Raw genomic sequence first — 17,793 nt, forward strand, 5'->3', positions numbered from 1 at the left:
ATGTACGTAGATCACAGAGCCACCGTAGACCGCTCGTCCGCTTCTCACTGTATGTACAGTCTGTCTTAAAAGTACCGCGCAAAGTAACAGTGGATCCATCAAGCCTGACCGAGGAGGGGCCTGCTAAATTTGAGTCACCGAAGCAATTGACACCCTCGTCCATTCCCCAGGTCCATTGGTTCGTTGACTTTCATATTAAAGCAGGCCCGTCCTCGGTCAGGCTTGATGGATCCACCGTCACTTTGCCCGGTACTTCTAAGACAGACTGTACTTATCCGCAATGGTGTGCCCTCTTCACTCAGCGTCTGCGTGCCCGCAATGTCAATCATTATGCAAATCTACATTCTTATTTCTACACTAAGGCCATGCTTCCTCTCACAATTCCGCACTCCGTGGCCCTTCTCCTGTCACAATGTCCGCAATTCCAAACCTCTCTCGTCTGGCTATGTCCGCGCACTGTGTCCCTCTCCTCTCGCCAATCACTATATCCCCACTCCCTTCCCTCCTTAACTCATGTTCATGTCTATGCCATATCCTTTCTCAATGTCCGCACTTGTCTCTTCTTCAATGGGCGCAAAATGACCTTTGCAGTCGACGCGCCCTAAAACAAGCATACATAAATAAACGTCTCTCCTTCATGTTCGTGTCCCTTCCTCCCCCATGTCCGAGTCCTTACTCTGTTTCTCTCTTCTCTCACAACGTCCGCAGCTCCGTGTCGTGTCCCTCTCCTCTCACCATGTCCGTACTTCATGTCCCTCCCTCTTAACATGTCCGCAACCCGCTTTCTCTCCCCCCCCCCCCCTCACAATGCCCGTCGCTCCATACCTACCCCTTCCTCTCCCATCCATCCACTCGCTGTCACCAGAAAACCAGTACCCATCGGTACCTACAGTGATCCCCGGTGTAGCCCTGTGACAGTCCGCTGTCACCGCCGGCCGCCAGCCGTCACCCCCGACCATGGTGTATGCAGGCGACGCGTCAGTGGCGATGGCAAGTAATCGAGTCAGGTGCTGTGGGACGTCCCAGCGGCTTCGGAGCATCAGACCCGCCATTAGGTCCACTAGCATTTTCAGAGCACGCCCCATTATCAATGACGGACTTCACAGCGAATGCCATGGGCTGATACTGACCGACTAAATAAGACATTTAGGGGTGTTAATAGACAAATACCGGGTTCCTGTAACGCTCGGGAACTAGCGATTTAACTAGTCCGATACATTGTAGGATGCAACAGTTGAAAGCCAACACAATCATAATAAAGAACGCAATTTTATAGTAAATGTTACCTACAATAATCTAGGATATAACAAACTATAAAATAAATTCACTGTCCGGTCCACTCTCATGGTAGATCATATCGACAGCTAAGTCTGATCACCAGCTACAATGACTTGTTTTAGACTTGACGTGCTTTTCAAAAACAAAAATCAAAATCCGATTTTTTTTCATATTCTATAGATGGTATAAAAAATGCACCAAACATGATTGAGAAAACTGTATTATGAAGCTGATGTAAAATGCTTGTATCAAAAACAGTACCGAAGATGCAAAGGGCACGACAACGTGCAAAGACCCATCACCAAAGCAACCCATATGAACGGGAAACAATCCATCACTCCTCGCCGCAACATACGCACCATTTCTACTATGGCACCGATCTGGAATATCGAGTATTGCACCTGGTTTCCGCAGTATCTGGAATAGCTCTTAGCCTCACAACCCTGGCCCTGTTCAACACTGGCCGTTAGTATCAAATGTCGCCAACAGATGACAGGGCTGACACACTGCGCGGGGCGCACGCGGCACGTGACTGCTCGTAAGAACCGACGTCACAAGGCCCCAATAACCACCACCAAAACAGCGACTGCTGCTGCTGCACCTCATGGCAGCACGTGACCGGGTCACGTGACTGCGGCGACCCGGCCCAGGTCAGGTCAGATCACTGGGCGCGGGCCGGCAGCACGACTCCGCGACACTCGCCGAAGCCCACCCGGAGGCCTTCCTTCTCGCACACACCTGCCGGACACACAGACACGCAGAAACAGTCAGTGTGGGAGAAACAGGCGCTCAACGCACGAGAGCTCGAGTGTTGCCAATTATGAGCTGTGCAACATTCAGAGTTCAGACCTGACATAATTTGTTGTTGAAACTACTACTGAGCAAAAAAAAAATCAATAAAAAATCAGCATTCACAGAATAACAGATGACTAACTATGCACATACTTTTCGAGCTTAACCAAAAAAGCATGCAGCAGTTCACAATAAAATGCATACGCCATAAAACAATTAGGCAACTGGCTTACACTGAAAGAGCCTCTTACGTCATAAACATCATAAACAAACTACAGACATTCAAAGAAGCAAAAAAAAAAAACACGCACATCAAAACATCGGGATTCAGGTTAACCGGCAACGTGAGGTAGAGGAGGACGCAAGCCGAGGATTGGAGGTGGCACGCCGAGAAAATATAACGCTCTCTCGAGCCCGTTGGCCGGCTGAGAGGGCGATTCAGAACTCCGGAAACAATCTGCCCCCGTGTCAGCGGCGAATAGAACGAGTGTCAACAGTCGCCGCCCTCCCTCCTCCCCAAAACACTAACGCCGGCAAGTCTAGTCGCCGACATCTAGTTAGGTCGAAAAAAAAACGGGGGCACCCAGACTCAGTCGTGCTCTCGCCCACAGCACATTGCCAGAACATCAATCTCATCTCACGGCATGGCATGCTCCGAGAGAAATAGCAGCCTATGAGTCCCATCCACCCACAATGCGACCCGCCGTCTCTATCCGGTCGGTCCACAAAAGGCAGGCGGCTCGGGTTCGAAGGCGCTAGTCACTGTCTGGGTAGGCTGTACCGCAGTGCACCGGACCATTGCGGATCAGTCTGCTCACCGCGAGAGAGATCACGGCTATGAGACCCAAAAACGCGAGAACCCTGCAAGGCATCCAGAAACGCGACATGCACTGGCAAGCAGGCCATGTGCCTGCCACCTGGCAGGTGTACCGTTTTCTCGGTAACAAAAGAACCTACACGCGGATAGCACCATGTCCCCGGCAACATACTGCTGATAGCGGGTCCGCCGCCGGTAAAGAAGCGGCGCGATTCGGTGTGACTCTGGCTAGGCGGAGGGCAGGGCCGTTCCCCAGAGGGCCATGTGTGGACATCTCATCTGGGACTGTGCCGTGACTGGAACTATAACCACCTGTGCCCCGGGCCGCCGGGTGAACGGGCGACACTCGTTCATCAGAGTCCCGTCCATCGCAGAGCCGTCAGTGACGGGGACGGAGGCGCTGAGACTGAGGAGGAATGACGGACAGAGACGGGATCAGACGGGATGGGGAGTGGTAGGGTAGTATAGGGGATGAGAGAGGGAGAGGGCTGCTTCACATTTTAGAAAGTAGGGTAAGGGCGGGTAAGAGTACGCGGGCGATAAGAGTACGCATCAGCTGTTTCGGTTGCTTAGCAATGCGGGTTTGTCGAGTTCATGAAGTGACATGAAGCCACCAGTGCGTGCATGTCACCAACGGAACGTGGGCGTTGAGCGGCGACGCTGTTGAGTTTAAGGCGATGAATATTATTTTCGAGCGTTATGATATAATTATGATATGGTACAATAATTTTGATACTTGGCAGTTGAGATAAGGTACATTTCCGTGATTGTTGTGGGAAACTTGTGAGGTTATCTGGGGAAATACTGTAAAGTGCAATATTCTGTTTGCGAAGTTTTGCACAATGTTTCGGGGTTGTTTTGTGCGCGAATTGCATGTACGGTAAGAGGACGCACTGTTCAGGAGGGTAAGAGTACGCAGAATTATACATTAAATCGAATATACAGAAATATATAATTATTAATCTATCGCTCAATGACGTTTGTTTTGTAGGTATATCATCAATGGAGCACTGTGATGCAGATGCGTACCCGAAATTCTTCCAAATACCAGTTATTCTCCTTTTTTATTTGCATTTTTTAAGAAACACACGACATGATTATTTCCTGATTTATAGACTTGAAAGATTTATTTTGTTTTTCTTTTTGGATACTAGAATTAACTTAAATGCCTTCTGAGTTTGAAGCTAAGCATTTGGACAGTGCAAGCTGCATAGGTGTGTGTTCATATGCTTGCGTACTCCACCCGCCTGGCGTGCGTACTCTTACACACCCCATATGGTAAGAGTACGCAAGTGCAACGGTTCAGAAAAATGTCAGTTTTAGACCACTTTCATTTACGCTGAAGGATCGTTGCCCCATGGGTTGATGGCTAATTCAATGAACTTAATATTCCCTATTTGCGATTTCTTTCCTTCAAATGTTAAACAAATGAGAGCAAGAAATCCACTAAGTGCGTACTCTATACGACTTCACCCTATCTATTTGTAAACAATTTAAAAACCATGCGTTAATGTTACCGAGCAACATACAGCATTCCTCATGAGACGGGAATTGTGTAATGTATAAGTAATAACTTACTCCAACACTTTTCAATCGGTGTCCCATCGTATGTAGTGTTGAGATTACGACAGGAAATAAGGACGGTGAGTGCTGGGCTCCACGATGAAAGGAGGGGCCGGTGTGACAAATCCCTTCCGTCGGAGCGCAGCCGTAACGCTGTTAGCCAGCCACACACCGCGCCGGTGGTGGCCGGGCCGCCAGTGCCTTTTCGAGTGGTATCGCGACAGGGTTCACAGGCAAATAGTGCCCGCAGGAGCGAGCCCAGTCCGTTCCGCCACTTCCCAATCCGGCGGCGCGAGAAGCTGCCAAACTGACCCGAGCCGGCGGATGGACGCATTGAGAGGGCTCGCCGGTGTCAACTGGAAGCGTGGGTGACTCTCAAAATGGCCCAACGGCTGAATAGCGCCGTGTGGGGGAACTCAACGCGGAAAATAAATTGTTGTGTAGGCAACCATGGGTACGATTTCATCAATAAGGTTGAACGGCGTCCGTGCTGTGCGCCCAGACACCATTATGTAATCTGTCTGAGCTCGGGCGGTTTCATTTCCGACATCAGCAGTCGTCTCCTTCAGCCTTTCACCCGTGTGGTGCCACAAAAAGCCAAATAACACAGTAAAACTACATTCTCATGATTAAAATATACCTCAAAATCGTCGATAGCAGTTTTAACTAGCATGATTAACAAATCCAGTTTCTAGTTGAGTGACCACAAAATCGGGAGGAAATGGTCAAGTGACGTCTTACTTATCTTTTTATTGCACAAGTGAAGCCTTGGACTGAGTTCCCTGCTCCTCCCTTCCCCCTCCTTCGGCCGTCGTCACCCCACAATTGACCATCGCGAGTCCCCGGACCTTATCTGAACGGCAGCTGCCCCGACCTGCGACCATCAGCAGCGGTCCGTCGGTGCGACAACTCGCGGCTGCAGAGCGGCACACCAGGCTGACCGCTGGACTTTGTGAAAGCAATGTCTTCCCGTTAGGAATCACAGGTCTTTCTCCTGCACACACATAAAAACACACGGAACAGGCAAAACAGCATCCATCATCAAGGACACCAGTGATCGCTAATCGCTCCATTTAGCGCCTCACCAGTCATTATTGACGGCCATGGGCGGACTCCGGCACCACGACGGAGTCAGGCGGGGCACAGGCAGGGCACGGGCGGGGCACAGGCCGCCCGGTGACCGGGAGGGGAAATGGAAGGAGCGTGTCCTCCATAGAGCGGGTCAGAGTCGGGCCAGTGTAATGGCGGTCGCTGGGAGACTGAAGGAGGACGTGGAGGCGGGAGAAGAAGAGAGAGGCGAGGTGGGTCGCGAGACCGTGTGGGTAGGAAGGAGTTCAGATACGCAGATGGAATTAAATTGGTCGTGTATGATAAAGCGCAGGAGGCATGAAGTTGATGTTGATAACAGAAAATGCAATCAACGGGAATGGTAGGCGACGATAACCGGGGGTGGTATGGGTGCATAAGCAGAGACAAAGGAGGCGATAGGCGAGGATGGTGGAATGCCCTTCAGCAGAAGACGACATGGGACTCTATGGGCGGGGCCGTTGGGAGGCGGCCGGGGCAGTAGGGGGCGGTTCGCTATCGACTGCATCTTACGACAGCCGATCGTTGGGTCCGAAGAACGGTCACTGCCGGGGGGGTCGGGCCGAGGCGCGGGGACGGGGCGGGGCGTATACCGCAATCACAGCCGCTGCCCCGCCGCCCGACGCGCCCGGCCGGAAAAGGTGTCACTCGTCTGGACAAACGTCATTATCGTTCCGCGACGCGAGAATATGGCGACATGGTGCACATTCTCACACGACGCAGACGGATGAAAGGTGATCGCTATAAGGAAAGCATACTGTTGGTTGGAATGATAAGGGGCAACTGTTGTAAATTAACAAAATAACGGTTTTATTGCATATTACCGTGGACATTACAATACTGGCAAATCCATATGGAAAGCATTGTAACAAATTTGGATAAATGTCAATAAACCGTTCACGTGATGCATTGTGGTCAATCATACCAATGGACAGACCTTTGATGTCATACAAAATCGTAATTGTACGCCTACTTTTTGGCGGCGGGACTACGGATATTTTAATAGCCGGGCCAAAGCAGACCAGGTTCTGCCATAAAAACAGCTCAGGGTTCGCTACCTGAGTTCAGACCACATTACGAGATTAGCGACACCATGACAATGACACTGAATATGACGCACGTTTCCCGTTATCAGATCGAGAGTTGCCGAGAATTGTGAGTGATCTCATTTGCCCAATGACTATGACGAGCTTATGTCGTGATCCGTCAATTAACTTTCATTAGATGAAGAAATGACGAAATCACCCAAGAGTAACGTAATGTTCCTTTGATTTTTCAAGCACACTCAATATTGCTAAACATCGTTACAAAACTAATACAAAAGAGCACATTCAATTTCCAAAGCGACCATTACCTATCCACCTATTCACCTACCAACCTCCCCATCAGCCTGGCATCACTGCAGACCATTAGCAGCTGCATCATCAGACTTCTGTGGTATCCCGTCCGGCACAGCCTGAATTCCAGACGGCTGATCTGAGCACCCGTCACCGCCCACGGCGCCGGCCGCGAGTCAGCCCCTCGGCGTGATTGAACGCTCGGTACGGGTCGTGGGAGGTGGCCGGCGGCCGCGCTGCGGGCGTCATCTGAGCGTCATCAGACGCCGACCGGTCCGGGCGGTATCACACCTACATCGCGGTCAGCCCGTCACTGTCGTCAGGGTGACCCGATGAAAGGCTGGGCCGCCACTAAGCCCGGCAGTTTGGGATGAGGTCCTGCGGGCTGCGGCGGCGGGTGTGCGCTGGCAGTTGGAAAGGCTGAGGCAATGATGAGCTATCTGGATGGTTCGGTTCGATGGGTTCGTGGGCATGCCACTACAGCGAGACCCTTGGCCATGATGTTTGAGTAGTCGATTATCTATTTGTGTGTGTTGTGCCGGGCGGCCGGAGCGGCGCCCTGACCCACCTCTCATGATGACCTCGTCGCCGTCCTGGAGGAACTTGCGCGTGCTGCCGTCGGCGAGGGTGAGCGGCTTGGAGCCGCGCCAGCTTAGCTCCAGCATCGAGCCGTACGACTCGGGCTCCTGGAGGCAGGAGAAGGGTCACAGACTGAGCCGTACGACTCGGGCTCCTGGAGGCAGGAGAAGGGAGCACATGGTCACAGACTGAGCCGTGCGACCCGGGCTCCTGGAGGCAGGAGAAGGGAGCACATGGTCACAGACTGACACGTGCGACCCCGGCTCCTGGCAGCGGGGAACGGGTCAGACCAGGTCCCGCCCGACTCGTGCTCCAGCCGACAGGGGAAGGGGTGAGACAAGGTGAACGAATGCCGCACGGTACGATTGAGGCTCCTGGTGAAAGAAGACGAGGTCAGACAAGGTCACAGGCTGACCTCAAGGGTCACAGGAATGTGTGTAACTAAGAATACTGGCCTGCGGTCAATGATTGTATTCCCAGAAGCCAATTAATTTGGAATCAATGCTCAACAATAAATCGTCACCAAATCTGTGCGTTTTTCTATATCGGGTCAATTTGGCGGCACTGCGACCCGCTAGGGCATCTTAGGTCGAGCAGAGCAACACAGTACACGTAATACGTAAAATGTCTATGTAAAATACAAGGAAAGTTTAATAGTAATTATATGAAATCGATACTATCGTAAAACACGAAAAATCCCAGTTTCCACTGTCGCTTTCTCTTCGTCAATAGTAACTGCGTTGACGTGGAGATTTGGCCTAACTCGCATCAATTCCTGCCCTAACTCCCTGTGTCACAGTAAGCATATTACGGGGCTGCGCCGTCCTGACAGGGGGCGGCCCCTCGCCCTGACTGACAGGACCCCTCCCCTCCATCACCGCATGTTATGTGTTTATTACCACGCGTCGATTATTGCGGTCTTTAGTGCCAATCTGGTGGGGCTCCGCCTCGCTCTATCAGTAGGCACAGCACCGAGCCTCCCATACTCTCTCCCCGGCCGACAATACGGCGGCCAATGCCGGGACCCCGGCGGCCGGCCGTCCCCGGCCGTCACGTCGCGCCGTCTGAGGGCGGTGACACTGAGTACCGGTTCTCAGTTGCTCTGTCCGGGACAGACCCCGTCGGTGACATGATATGTCAGCCGCCGCCCGACAGACACATCAGGCATTCGGCCCGGGTCGGCCCGGCGGAAAAGCGACCGGTTCAGAGGTCTGGCGGCTCGCACAGAATGGGGATCAGTTGTTGCGGACGCCGCTCGTCTGTGACCGGGGCGATACGGGGGCTTCGGTCGGGACAGAGGGCCCCGGAGTTGGAGCCAGACAGACGCTGCCGCCGGACTGTGGAGGAGCCTTTCGCCTACATCACAACGGGTGCCGGGGGAGCCGACCACGCCACATCGCCCGCCGCGGCCCGCCTCTCTGCCGGGGCTTCTGACGTGTGAGGAGCGGGCCTTCGACACCAGCCCCCAGCTGGGAGCCGGGGCAGTCCAATGGCCAACTGCGCCGTGTACATGGCGCGGACAGGGACCAAACCCGCTCCGGCAGCAATATACCGGTACGGTGCGCCCAGCGGAGACGGTTATAGTAGCAGCCTCGATATGAAGAGCAACACAGGTCCACACACAATAATCAATCGTCTCCACGTCACAACACCAATAGCCGCTCGGTATTAAAGGGCATGACGCAGCCAGTTTATCCCAAGGCAAAGGAAGCCTTCTTCATCGTACTTAATTAGATACCTCGAGAGAAGAGAAAGGTGAAGGGTTCGATACGCCCCCACTCCTTGCAACAGTAGCCGATCATCATTACAACTGTTCTCGAAAATGTTCTGTTTGTCATCTTTCCCCATAAAAAGCCATGTCTCGATTACTTAGTCCCCAAGACACCTGGCAAACAATAGGAAGCTAAGTCCCATTATTTGTTTTAACACCACATGTGAGCGGTTTGTTTGTTTGTTTGTTTGTCTTGTTGGGTTAGGCCCTTGCGGTATGACAAGGTCATTTCAGGGCCGGAGGATGATGGGAATTAGGGGAGGCATTGGTCTGGGCGAGCACCCTGATGAGTCGCTGGGGCTGAGCCCGTCCAGAAGACAGGTTAACCAGCCCCCCTCCCCCTCCCCCCCTAAGCACTCACTGCACCCGGCTACGGGCGTGCTCTTATCGGGGATTCCCGCATGAGATAAAGGTGACCGTCCAGCCCGGAACAGGGGGTTGAGGTGTAGAGGAGAAGGATTTGAATGTCCTGAGGATGGAAAAGACGAGTGGTTTGCGAAAGCGGCACCTAACCATCAACGTTCGTAGAACGCAGTAAAGCTCCAGCTCCCGTTCTGCCACAGCTGTTTGCCGACCAAGTGGCGACATCTACCCTTCTCTGAACGAAAACGGACATCTCAATGTTGGTAGTCAGCAAAGTGCAGCAGACGCGCCAGCAGACGCAAGTAATGCTTCAAGATGAATAACAACTATCAACCAAACGACTACAGCAACAACAGCTATCCGCCCATTCAATAAATTAATACGATTGCCTAAAAATCACTCCCAAAAGAACGCCATAGAAGCCGGGTAAGCAGCGCCATGTCCCAATACGTAGCCCATCATGCTAGGTGTCTGTGTAAGAGGGCCGTACCATGCAAACGGGAGAAAAAAGAATCCGCTGAGCCCCTGAATACCGTGGGGATTTACCAAAACAATAACGATGTAACAAAACAGAAACCAATTTCTGCTTAAAGGTAGTGTGCCACCTTTGAAAGATTTCCCATTTTATTTTTCCTAGGATAAGAAGCTTCTGTTTTTACCTAATATCGCAAAAAAAAATCAAAAATGGGCCTGGAATAGCGCCTTTTTCGCCTAAAAGTTTATCGGTTTTTCGATATGTATAACAACTGTAGTGGGCTGGCCTGCAAACAAGCGTCGGCAACAATCGCGAATGCGGCGCACATGTGACAATAAGCAAAGGTCATTATAGAGTTACGACGTACGGGAATGAGTTATCAGCTGTCTAATCGTAGACAACACAATGTCGAGCCTTAAACTGTAAGCCTGTATTGGTATTGTTTCTTTTATTTGGCTGTCAAACATTAATTTATGGTTTGAAATATTATTTTATGTAAAATAATTGATATGAAACAGCCGTCTCTAAAGTTATGACCCCATCTCACCACATGAAAGTGGCAGAAATGACAATGATCAGCTGACGCATTTTTCTTGGCCGAAGTCAGAGCGCGCGGCCCGACGCACCACCACCGCACCACAAAGTATGAGCAGAAGCCGCGCCCAAAGCCAGGGCCCCGGTAACGTGAGGTAGCCGAGTCGGGGCAGCGTGCGCTGACCCAAGCCGGGGCCGCGGCTTTGGGCGCGGTCTACCGCATCCCCGCGGGCAGCCCCGGGCTATCACATGACACCGGGAGGACGCGCGGCCCCGGCTTGGGTCAGCGCACGCTGCCCCGACTAGGCTACCTCACGTTACCGGGGCCCTGGCTTTGGGCGCGGTCTACCGCACCACCTAACAGGCGTGTTCGAAACCGCAGGAGATGATGATGAACGGGTTTATCGAAACTTGATTGAATGAGCCTATCGGTAATAGCGATTTCAGTGTGTGCATTTATTGTTCATAGTGGTGTGAAATGTGGTTGGGGTACGACCGACAACCCGTCGGGGCGAATTTCGCACTGGGGTACTCAAAATTTGAAGAATTTAAGACGTTTCCATGAGTTTTGAAGGCATGGATAAGTTCTAAAAATCCGGTTCTCCTTATCTGGGCCATTAACTCCATATGGTCCAGGAAAGCTGGCACACTACCTTTAATATCACTCTGCAACACTGAGCGTTTTGCCAAACTCCACGTTGCAGTGCGGTGGGCACGCGCGCGTCCCCAATCCCTCCGTTTCTTACCGGTCCACTAATGGTGCCCGAGGCGAGCAAGTCACCAGGCCGCATGGTGCAGCCGGTGACACTGTGGTGAGCCAGCTGCTGCTTCATCGTCCAGTACATGTGGCGGAAGTTGGAGCGGGACACCACCGACTCCTGGCCGCTCGACTCGGCTGTGCGGCAGAGCAGGACGGATAGAGGACGCTATCAGTCACACACAGGTAGGTGTTCTCTCTGGACTGGCAGTGTGGCCAAATTGGTATAGCGTTAGGGGGAGGATGTATAAAAAAGTCGCATGAGGATGTCACTATTTTAGAAAAAAAAACTCGTCTTCAGACTCATTTTTGGTGCAGTTTTTGCAAGTTATGTGGAAAAACTATACCTGACGTCAAGCCCTGGTGGAAAAAAACTCTAAATATTGTCATTGAAGATGTAAAAAAAACAACAACATTGCAAGCGCGACAGTACGAGTATGACGGTGCGAATCGTACATTGGAACAAATCGTACATTGGAACATTTATTCCTACACTAGGCATGCTTTCACAATCACAACAAAAACGTCGTGATGATGTAATTTTAAAATTTCTGAGGATGTCATTATACTTTTCATTGGGGGTGACTTTCCCCGCAACATCACCAATTTGGCCACACTGTGGACTGGTCCTCTGACTGAATTGTTATAGGACCAATAAAAGCGTGAAAATCAATTCGCAGAAAAAAAAAAACAATGAACGAACTCAAGAGCAAAAAAGTTGCTCGAAATGATATCAGTTACAAAAGACCTTAATAAAACAACAACGCACATGACACATGGCACTACACGAGTTACGCACTTAATCATCCCATACAGCTGTTATTTGTCATTATCCATTTTAACGCTCCACCTTCTAATTCTCAACCCGCTGGAGGAGCACGCTATCAGAGCATCCACACGACACACAGTAAACATAACCACCGACGTCCACTCACGTTTGATGGCCACCTCCAGGTTGATATCGAACGTGTACCGGTCCTGGTGGCGCAGGTACGGCAGCGGCTCCGGGTCCTGGACGTAGTTATCGACGGCGAACGGCGCCAGGGCCTCCATCGTCACCACCCACGGCGAGATAGAGGTGCCCAGGTTCTTGGCCGTGAACGGGCCCAGCGGCACGTACTCCCACTTCTGGATGTCGCGAGCTGCCGGTCACGGAAGGAACAGAGGTCGTGGTGATGCTCGAGTGGGCGACAGTCTGTTAGGCAGTTTTGGGCCAGAGCCAACAAACTGTTAATCCTCATGCAAAACGAACCGCAGAAGAAATTGTAAAACATACAGTTCGCCAGTCTCGTACAGCCTAGTTAAATAGACACCATCAAGAAGACCTCAATGCCCCAGGAATCATGACAGAGGATTGCCTCTAGTCAAAGATGGTGCCCTTCCATCGCCGTCCCTCAATCTACATTACCACCCTGTGCAACGCACGTCTCGCCTCTCCTGACTCACCACTCCAGTCGTTCATTAGCGTCATGCCGAAGATGTGATCCTGCGCGCGTTCAATGGGCACTGGATCGCCCAGCGCGTTACCCTGCCCGCCGTAGAAGAAGGCCATCTCGAGCTCAAAGTCCATCAGCCGGCAGGGCCCGAATACGGGCGGCTGATCGTCGGCAGGTCGCGTCTGACCGAGCGGTCGGCGCAGGGGAGTGCCAGAGACCACTACGCTGGAGGCCCGTCCGTGGTACCCCACTGGGAGGTACTTCCTGCGGGGACAGACGCCGCGCGGGGCACGGGGTTAGATCAGTGATGCGTTAAATGATAACCGTGATCGGTCCGAACAGATATGCGCGCGAACAGCGGCCCATCAATTTTGAGTGGGAAAGGCTTCCGGTTAAAATTTCTTATGCCAATGACATATTGTCCTAATTGAAAGCAAAGTGGGTACCTAATATCAAACAGACACGACTGGAAATAACAACGAAACTAGCCACTACGCAGCACCATTACCTAGCAGTTTTCCGCAGCACTAAACACCGATACGCGAACATCGAAAAATAGGCGCCACTCAGGTCGATGCTCACTCACCAGTTGGGCATCAGGGCGTTCTCCTTGCCCCTGAACATGGTGCCGACGTTGGTGGCGTGGTCCAGCGACGAGTAGAAGTCGGTGTAGTCGCCAATGTCAGCCGGAAGGTGCATGGTGGCAGACGACTGCGGCACCAGAGCCCTGCCACACGGAACGGACATTCAGCCGTCAGCGAACCGGCGGGGAGGAGAGGGATATTGGAAAGAGGAAAATAACGTTTACCGAAAACTGGGGCGGTACTTGAAACCCATGACTTGGCATGACAATATCCTTCGATATTGTATGATGAATTAAACATGCGCTTGACACAACGGGATGCACATTGCCCCCGTCCTTGTCCGCTTCACACATGTGCCGGGATGCGGTATCAACTCACTTGGACACGAGGCCAGCGTCGCCCTGCAGCGTCTGGTTATTGGCCGACAGCAGACTCTGAATGGTCGCCCTGGCCTCGGCCCAGGCCGCCCGCCGCAGACCCATCAAACCATTCAGAACGGGCTAAAAACGACAAAACGTGCATTAAATCAAAATATGGGGAACGATAAAAAATTAGCTTCAAGAAGCACCCATAAAACAATAAAAAAAGAAGAAAATACTATATCATCCGCCGACAGATCCGTGCAAAATAATCACGTCTTTGAGCAGCCCAAAACAAGCAAGCAACAAACAAACAAAACGAGCAAACAAGGACGAGTCAGCGAAGGACGATACCTACACGGGCAAAGGCTGACTACCTTTTTGAAGACATCCTGGTGTGCAGCCAGCTCCGGCCCAGTAAACAGGTGGGCAATCACGCTGAGATCCAGGATCATAGAGCCGATGGCCACACCAATCCGGTGTGTCGGCTGAAAATGTCAGCTTTTTTCAGTGAGCAGCCCCATGGGTGATGTAAAATGGGAGGTAAAAACACACTTTTCAGAATAACAGCAGTATGACCCGCACACTCCTACTTGGCAACCAAGTGGTCAAGACATCCTCCTTTCATCTCACTTTTGCAAAACTGGTGCTGAAAAACAAAAATCCTGTATGGAGGTAAAAATCATTTAAATCCAAGGGAGCACAACACAACAGCTGAAGATGACAGCATAGTCAGCCCGAGGTCATGTATCATAGAGCAAGCACAGACTGTTGATGTTGAGAGCTTTCCTCCAGCTTTCTTGCCATTCAAAATCATTTGCTCCTCCTCAATGTCTAGAGCAAACAGCAGTTGTAGTTTTCCATAACTGGCACTTACATTTTCACATGTAGAGAAAACTCCATAGGGGAGGTTTGCCATAGTGAAGTCACTTCCAGCAGGAATGGTCACAAATGATGTCATGTTTGATCAGTCTTGAGTCTTGATTGACAAACTGGTCAGTGTTTGTACCCTGCAAGAAACAAAATGCACATTAGCAAATTTCAAAATCCATGGCAGGGCTTGCTGTTGAAATTGGTAAAGGTGTATTTGGACAAGACCCAAAGCCATAAATTACCAATTATGCTTCATTTTGCAATGGATCTTTTTTGTGATTTCACATCTAATTTAGAAGTAAGAGCATATATTGACTAGCTGCCTGTCCTAGCTCAATTGGTAGAGCATTGGACTCCAGGTGCTGATAGCCTGGGCTTGGGTTTGAGTAGCTTTGGCACTCAATATATGGTTGACTGAAGACTGGGATGGTGAGGGTGAGGGTGGATTTTAGTGAGGGTGGATGCAACCAGTCAGTTTAGTGCAGCAGCCCATGTTGAGTTTTAGTGGGCAATTGTGGCACTGCATCAGGCATGCTGCTGCCCTATATAATGATTTATCCAACAAACTCCTAATCCATCCAACAGCTGATTAGGTAGAAGGCTGGAGAAGTCACCAGATCAGATGGTGGTTGGTACGACCTTGTGTACGACTAGGAACAGCCTGGAAGCTGTTCACTCTTGGGCCTGAAAGAAATATCTAGACTTCTAACAGGAATTGTCAATAGTCAGTGCTACTAGAGCAAGCACGAACTGGAACAGCCACAGCACAAGCACACTACACTTAGCAGTTAGCACTAAACAAGGCCCTATATACTCGCACTAAATACTGAGGGGTGTTCACGGGCACCACAAACTACTGAGTGCGGTGTGTGCGGTGTGTGCAGCAGGCGTGGGGATAGGGGATGGGTAGGCGGTTCTGACGTCACAGCTGTGTGCAGTGGACGGTCCACTGTGGCCAGTCCCGACCGGCCACAGCGATCTCATCGCTGTGTGCAGTGACAGAAGGATGACGTAGGGACGCAGTGGGCGGAGCTTGGAGGCTGTGTGCGGTCCGACCGCACAGGGCTTGTAAACAGCCCTCTGATGTCAATGGGAAACTTCAAACTGAGCCATTACTATGGGCCTGTTCCAGCGCCTCCAGAAACCTCCAGAAACCTCCAGAAAGCTCTAGAATCCTCCAGAGAGCGTTCCAGCGCCTCCAGAAAGCTCCAGAAAGCTCTCGCCAAAGCTCCAGAAACCTCCAGTAGCCTCCAGAGAGTTGAGAGGTCCAAATTTCTCTGGAGGCTCTGGTCTACAATTATGGCGCACATGTGACAATCACGAATGTAAACAAAGGACATCTGACTGATTATTTTACAACTTGAATGTAAAGAAAATTACATTGCTATAATTTTATTTATCTTTTTAACTAAAATTGAAAACAAATTTTGCGTTTCAAGAGAGAACAATCGTCATTCTTTTGGTATCTATGACGCCAATCTCCAGAAATCTCCAGATTGCGTTCCAGCGCCTCCAGTAAAACCTCTGGTAGAGCCTCCAGTCAAGAATTTCTTCTGGAGGCGCTGGAACAGGCCCTATATTATCCCTCCAACTGACACAAAGGCATATCAATCTGAATCAATTTCAAAGGACCAATATTGATATCAAGAAAGATGAATCAAAATTATTAAGCATGGGCTGTAAATCAGCATGAAAGTGATGCATGGGAGTGATCACGATCTCGACGAGATCTTGATCTCTTAGCGGATCGAACGACATGTCACATGAGTCGGTGGTAGATATTTTAGCAACCTAGCCTCAAATAAAATCCCACAGCATGGCATGACCTATACTTTGCACCAAGTTGGTTGCAAATATTTCTAGATATGCAAAGATAACCTAGCGACGTGCTAGCGACCTTGCTGTCGCACGACCTATATCAAAATCGAGAGACCTCGAGGATAATCGAGGGACGACGGTGAAAACAGGGCGCCTGGGGCGATTTGATCAAGGTTCGTGAAATTTACACGTGACGTTTGGGATATAGAAGGCCCTTAAAGCGGGAGAAGTTCCAAATGTCACGTGACTAATATGCCCTCCGTATGTTTTAGGGCCTTGCCCACAGTGTATATGCCTTGCCCTCCGGCGCCCTGTTTTCACCGCATATTTACGTCTGGACAACGAGTTGCGTTGGAGAGGCCGGAAATAGTGGCGATTTCAGGACCGCCAGAATGGACCGTCATTGGAATGATTCTTTTTTAAACCGTGCACTGTTTTCGGCCGGAATTTAATAGTTACTACAAAATGTTTTGTGATTACGTTTCCAGCAAGAATGAATGCCATCAGGGCTAAATTTTTACTACTTTTGCATTTTGTCAAGAAGCATATAGTGTTGTTATATTGCAGTTTTAGCGCGTTTGTTACAAAATATGAAGCGAATAAGCGTCAGTGTAATTCATCAGTGTCAGAAATTGACTTGAGGGGAAGCTATGCTAACTGCTTTTGTCCATCCACTAGAAGTTTTTAAATATTTTGCTTTGTGTATTCCAAAAGGAGAGGGAACTATTTTATTTTTCGACATGTTAAATTTTCAAGGCAGTTTACAAACAAGCATTTGGTCTTTCTCGTATATAAGCAGTGGCTAAGAATAAAAGGTTGATCAATCCTGAAGTTCAGTCATCGTACCTCCACTTGGCAGCAAGATCCCCAAGGACAGAGGATATATTGTGTACCTGTCCTGTAAATCAAAGCATTTTTGTGCTTGCAAAGGCTTAAGTTCTTTGTGGTGTGTTCGGAGTGAGGCTATATGGCCGTTTTTGTTGTATGTTTATGTGGAGATTGAATATAACTGTGACCCTGTGCTTGTTTGTATACTTACTATGGTCAAACAGGGAACAGCACATTCACATAACATACTCACCTAGCACCTAACTCATAGCTGTACGTTGCAGGATCTGTACTTGTTCATGTCTCGAGCATTAACAAAGCACTAAAGTAGCTTAGTAATCATTTCCCACATTTTCTGAGCATCTAACATGACATACAGCAGCTTGCAGAGCAGCTTCAGAGAAGAAACACTTTAAATGCACAGACTCACACCAGCCACCCAATGAGCCAGTTCCTCAGTTGACTGTTTCCCTGGATGCAGCTTGGCAAGGTGAGCTAACTATTGGCAAGTTGAAGGTTAGCAGGTAAGATTGAGTTAGGGTG

At 50.3% G+C, this 17,793-nt stretch overlaps 1 protein-coding gene across 10 annotated transcripts; it reads right to left on the reverse strand.

Moving 5' to 3' along the window:
• Window positions 1-1,480: 1,480 nt before the first annotated feature.
• Window positions 1,481-16,754, reverse strand: LOC122369149 (fumarylacetoacetase-like). Of its 10 annotated transcripts, none has more exons than XM_043343631.1 (10): window positions 16,718-16,754; window positions 14,609-14,741; window positions 14,109-14,219; window positions 13,751-13,872; window positions 13,375-13,515; window positions 12,799-13,052; window positions 12,288-12,494; window positions 11,342-11,490; window positions 7,442-7,559; window positions 1,481-2,016 (listed from the first exon to the last, which is right to left on the reverse strand). In XM_043343631.1, the coding sequence occupies exons 2-10, from the start codon at window positions 14,690-14,692 to the stop codon at window positions 1,940-1,942; spliced, it is 1,263 nt and encodes a 420-aa protein (XP_043199566.1). In that variant the 5' UTR covers window positions 14,693-14,741; window positions 16,718-16,754; the 3' UTR covers window positions 1,481-1,939. The 10 variants fall into 10 exon arrangements, with proteins under 10 accessions (XP_043199566.1, XP_043199564.1, XP_043199559.1 ...); XM_043343629.1 differs by lacking the exon at window positions 16,718-16,754 and adding an exon at window positions 16,671-16,710; XM_043343624.1 differs by lacking the exon at window positions 16,718-16,754 and adding an exon at window positions 16,538-16,601.
• Window positions 16,755-17,793: the final 1,039 nt, after the last annotated feature.

Source organism: Amphibalanus amphitrite, unplaced genomic scaffold, assembly GCF_019059575.1.
Source record: "Amphibalanus amphitrite isolate SeventyFive unplaced genomic scaffold, NRLGWU_Aamphi_draft 001011F_arrow, whole genome shotgun sequence".
Taxonomy (NCBI): domain Eukaryota; kingdom Metazoa; phylum Arthropoda; class Thecostraca; order Balanomorpha; family Balanidae; genus Amphibalanus; species Amphibalanus amphitrite.

Coding starts and splice junctions, on each gene's coding strand:
- LOC122369149 (XM_043343631.1), bottom strand. CDS start 14,692: ATGACATCATTTGTGACCATTCCTGCTGGAAGTGACTTCACTATGGCA. Junction 13,516..13,750: donor GACGCTGGCCTCGTGTCCAA/GTGAGTTGATAC, acceptor TCCGTGTGGCAG/GGCTCTGGTGCCGCAGTCGT. Junction 13,053..13,374: donor AACGCCCTGATGCCCAACTG/GTGAGTGAGCAT, acceptor CTGTCCCCGCAG/GAAGTACCTCCCAGTGGGGT.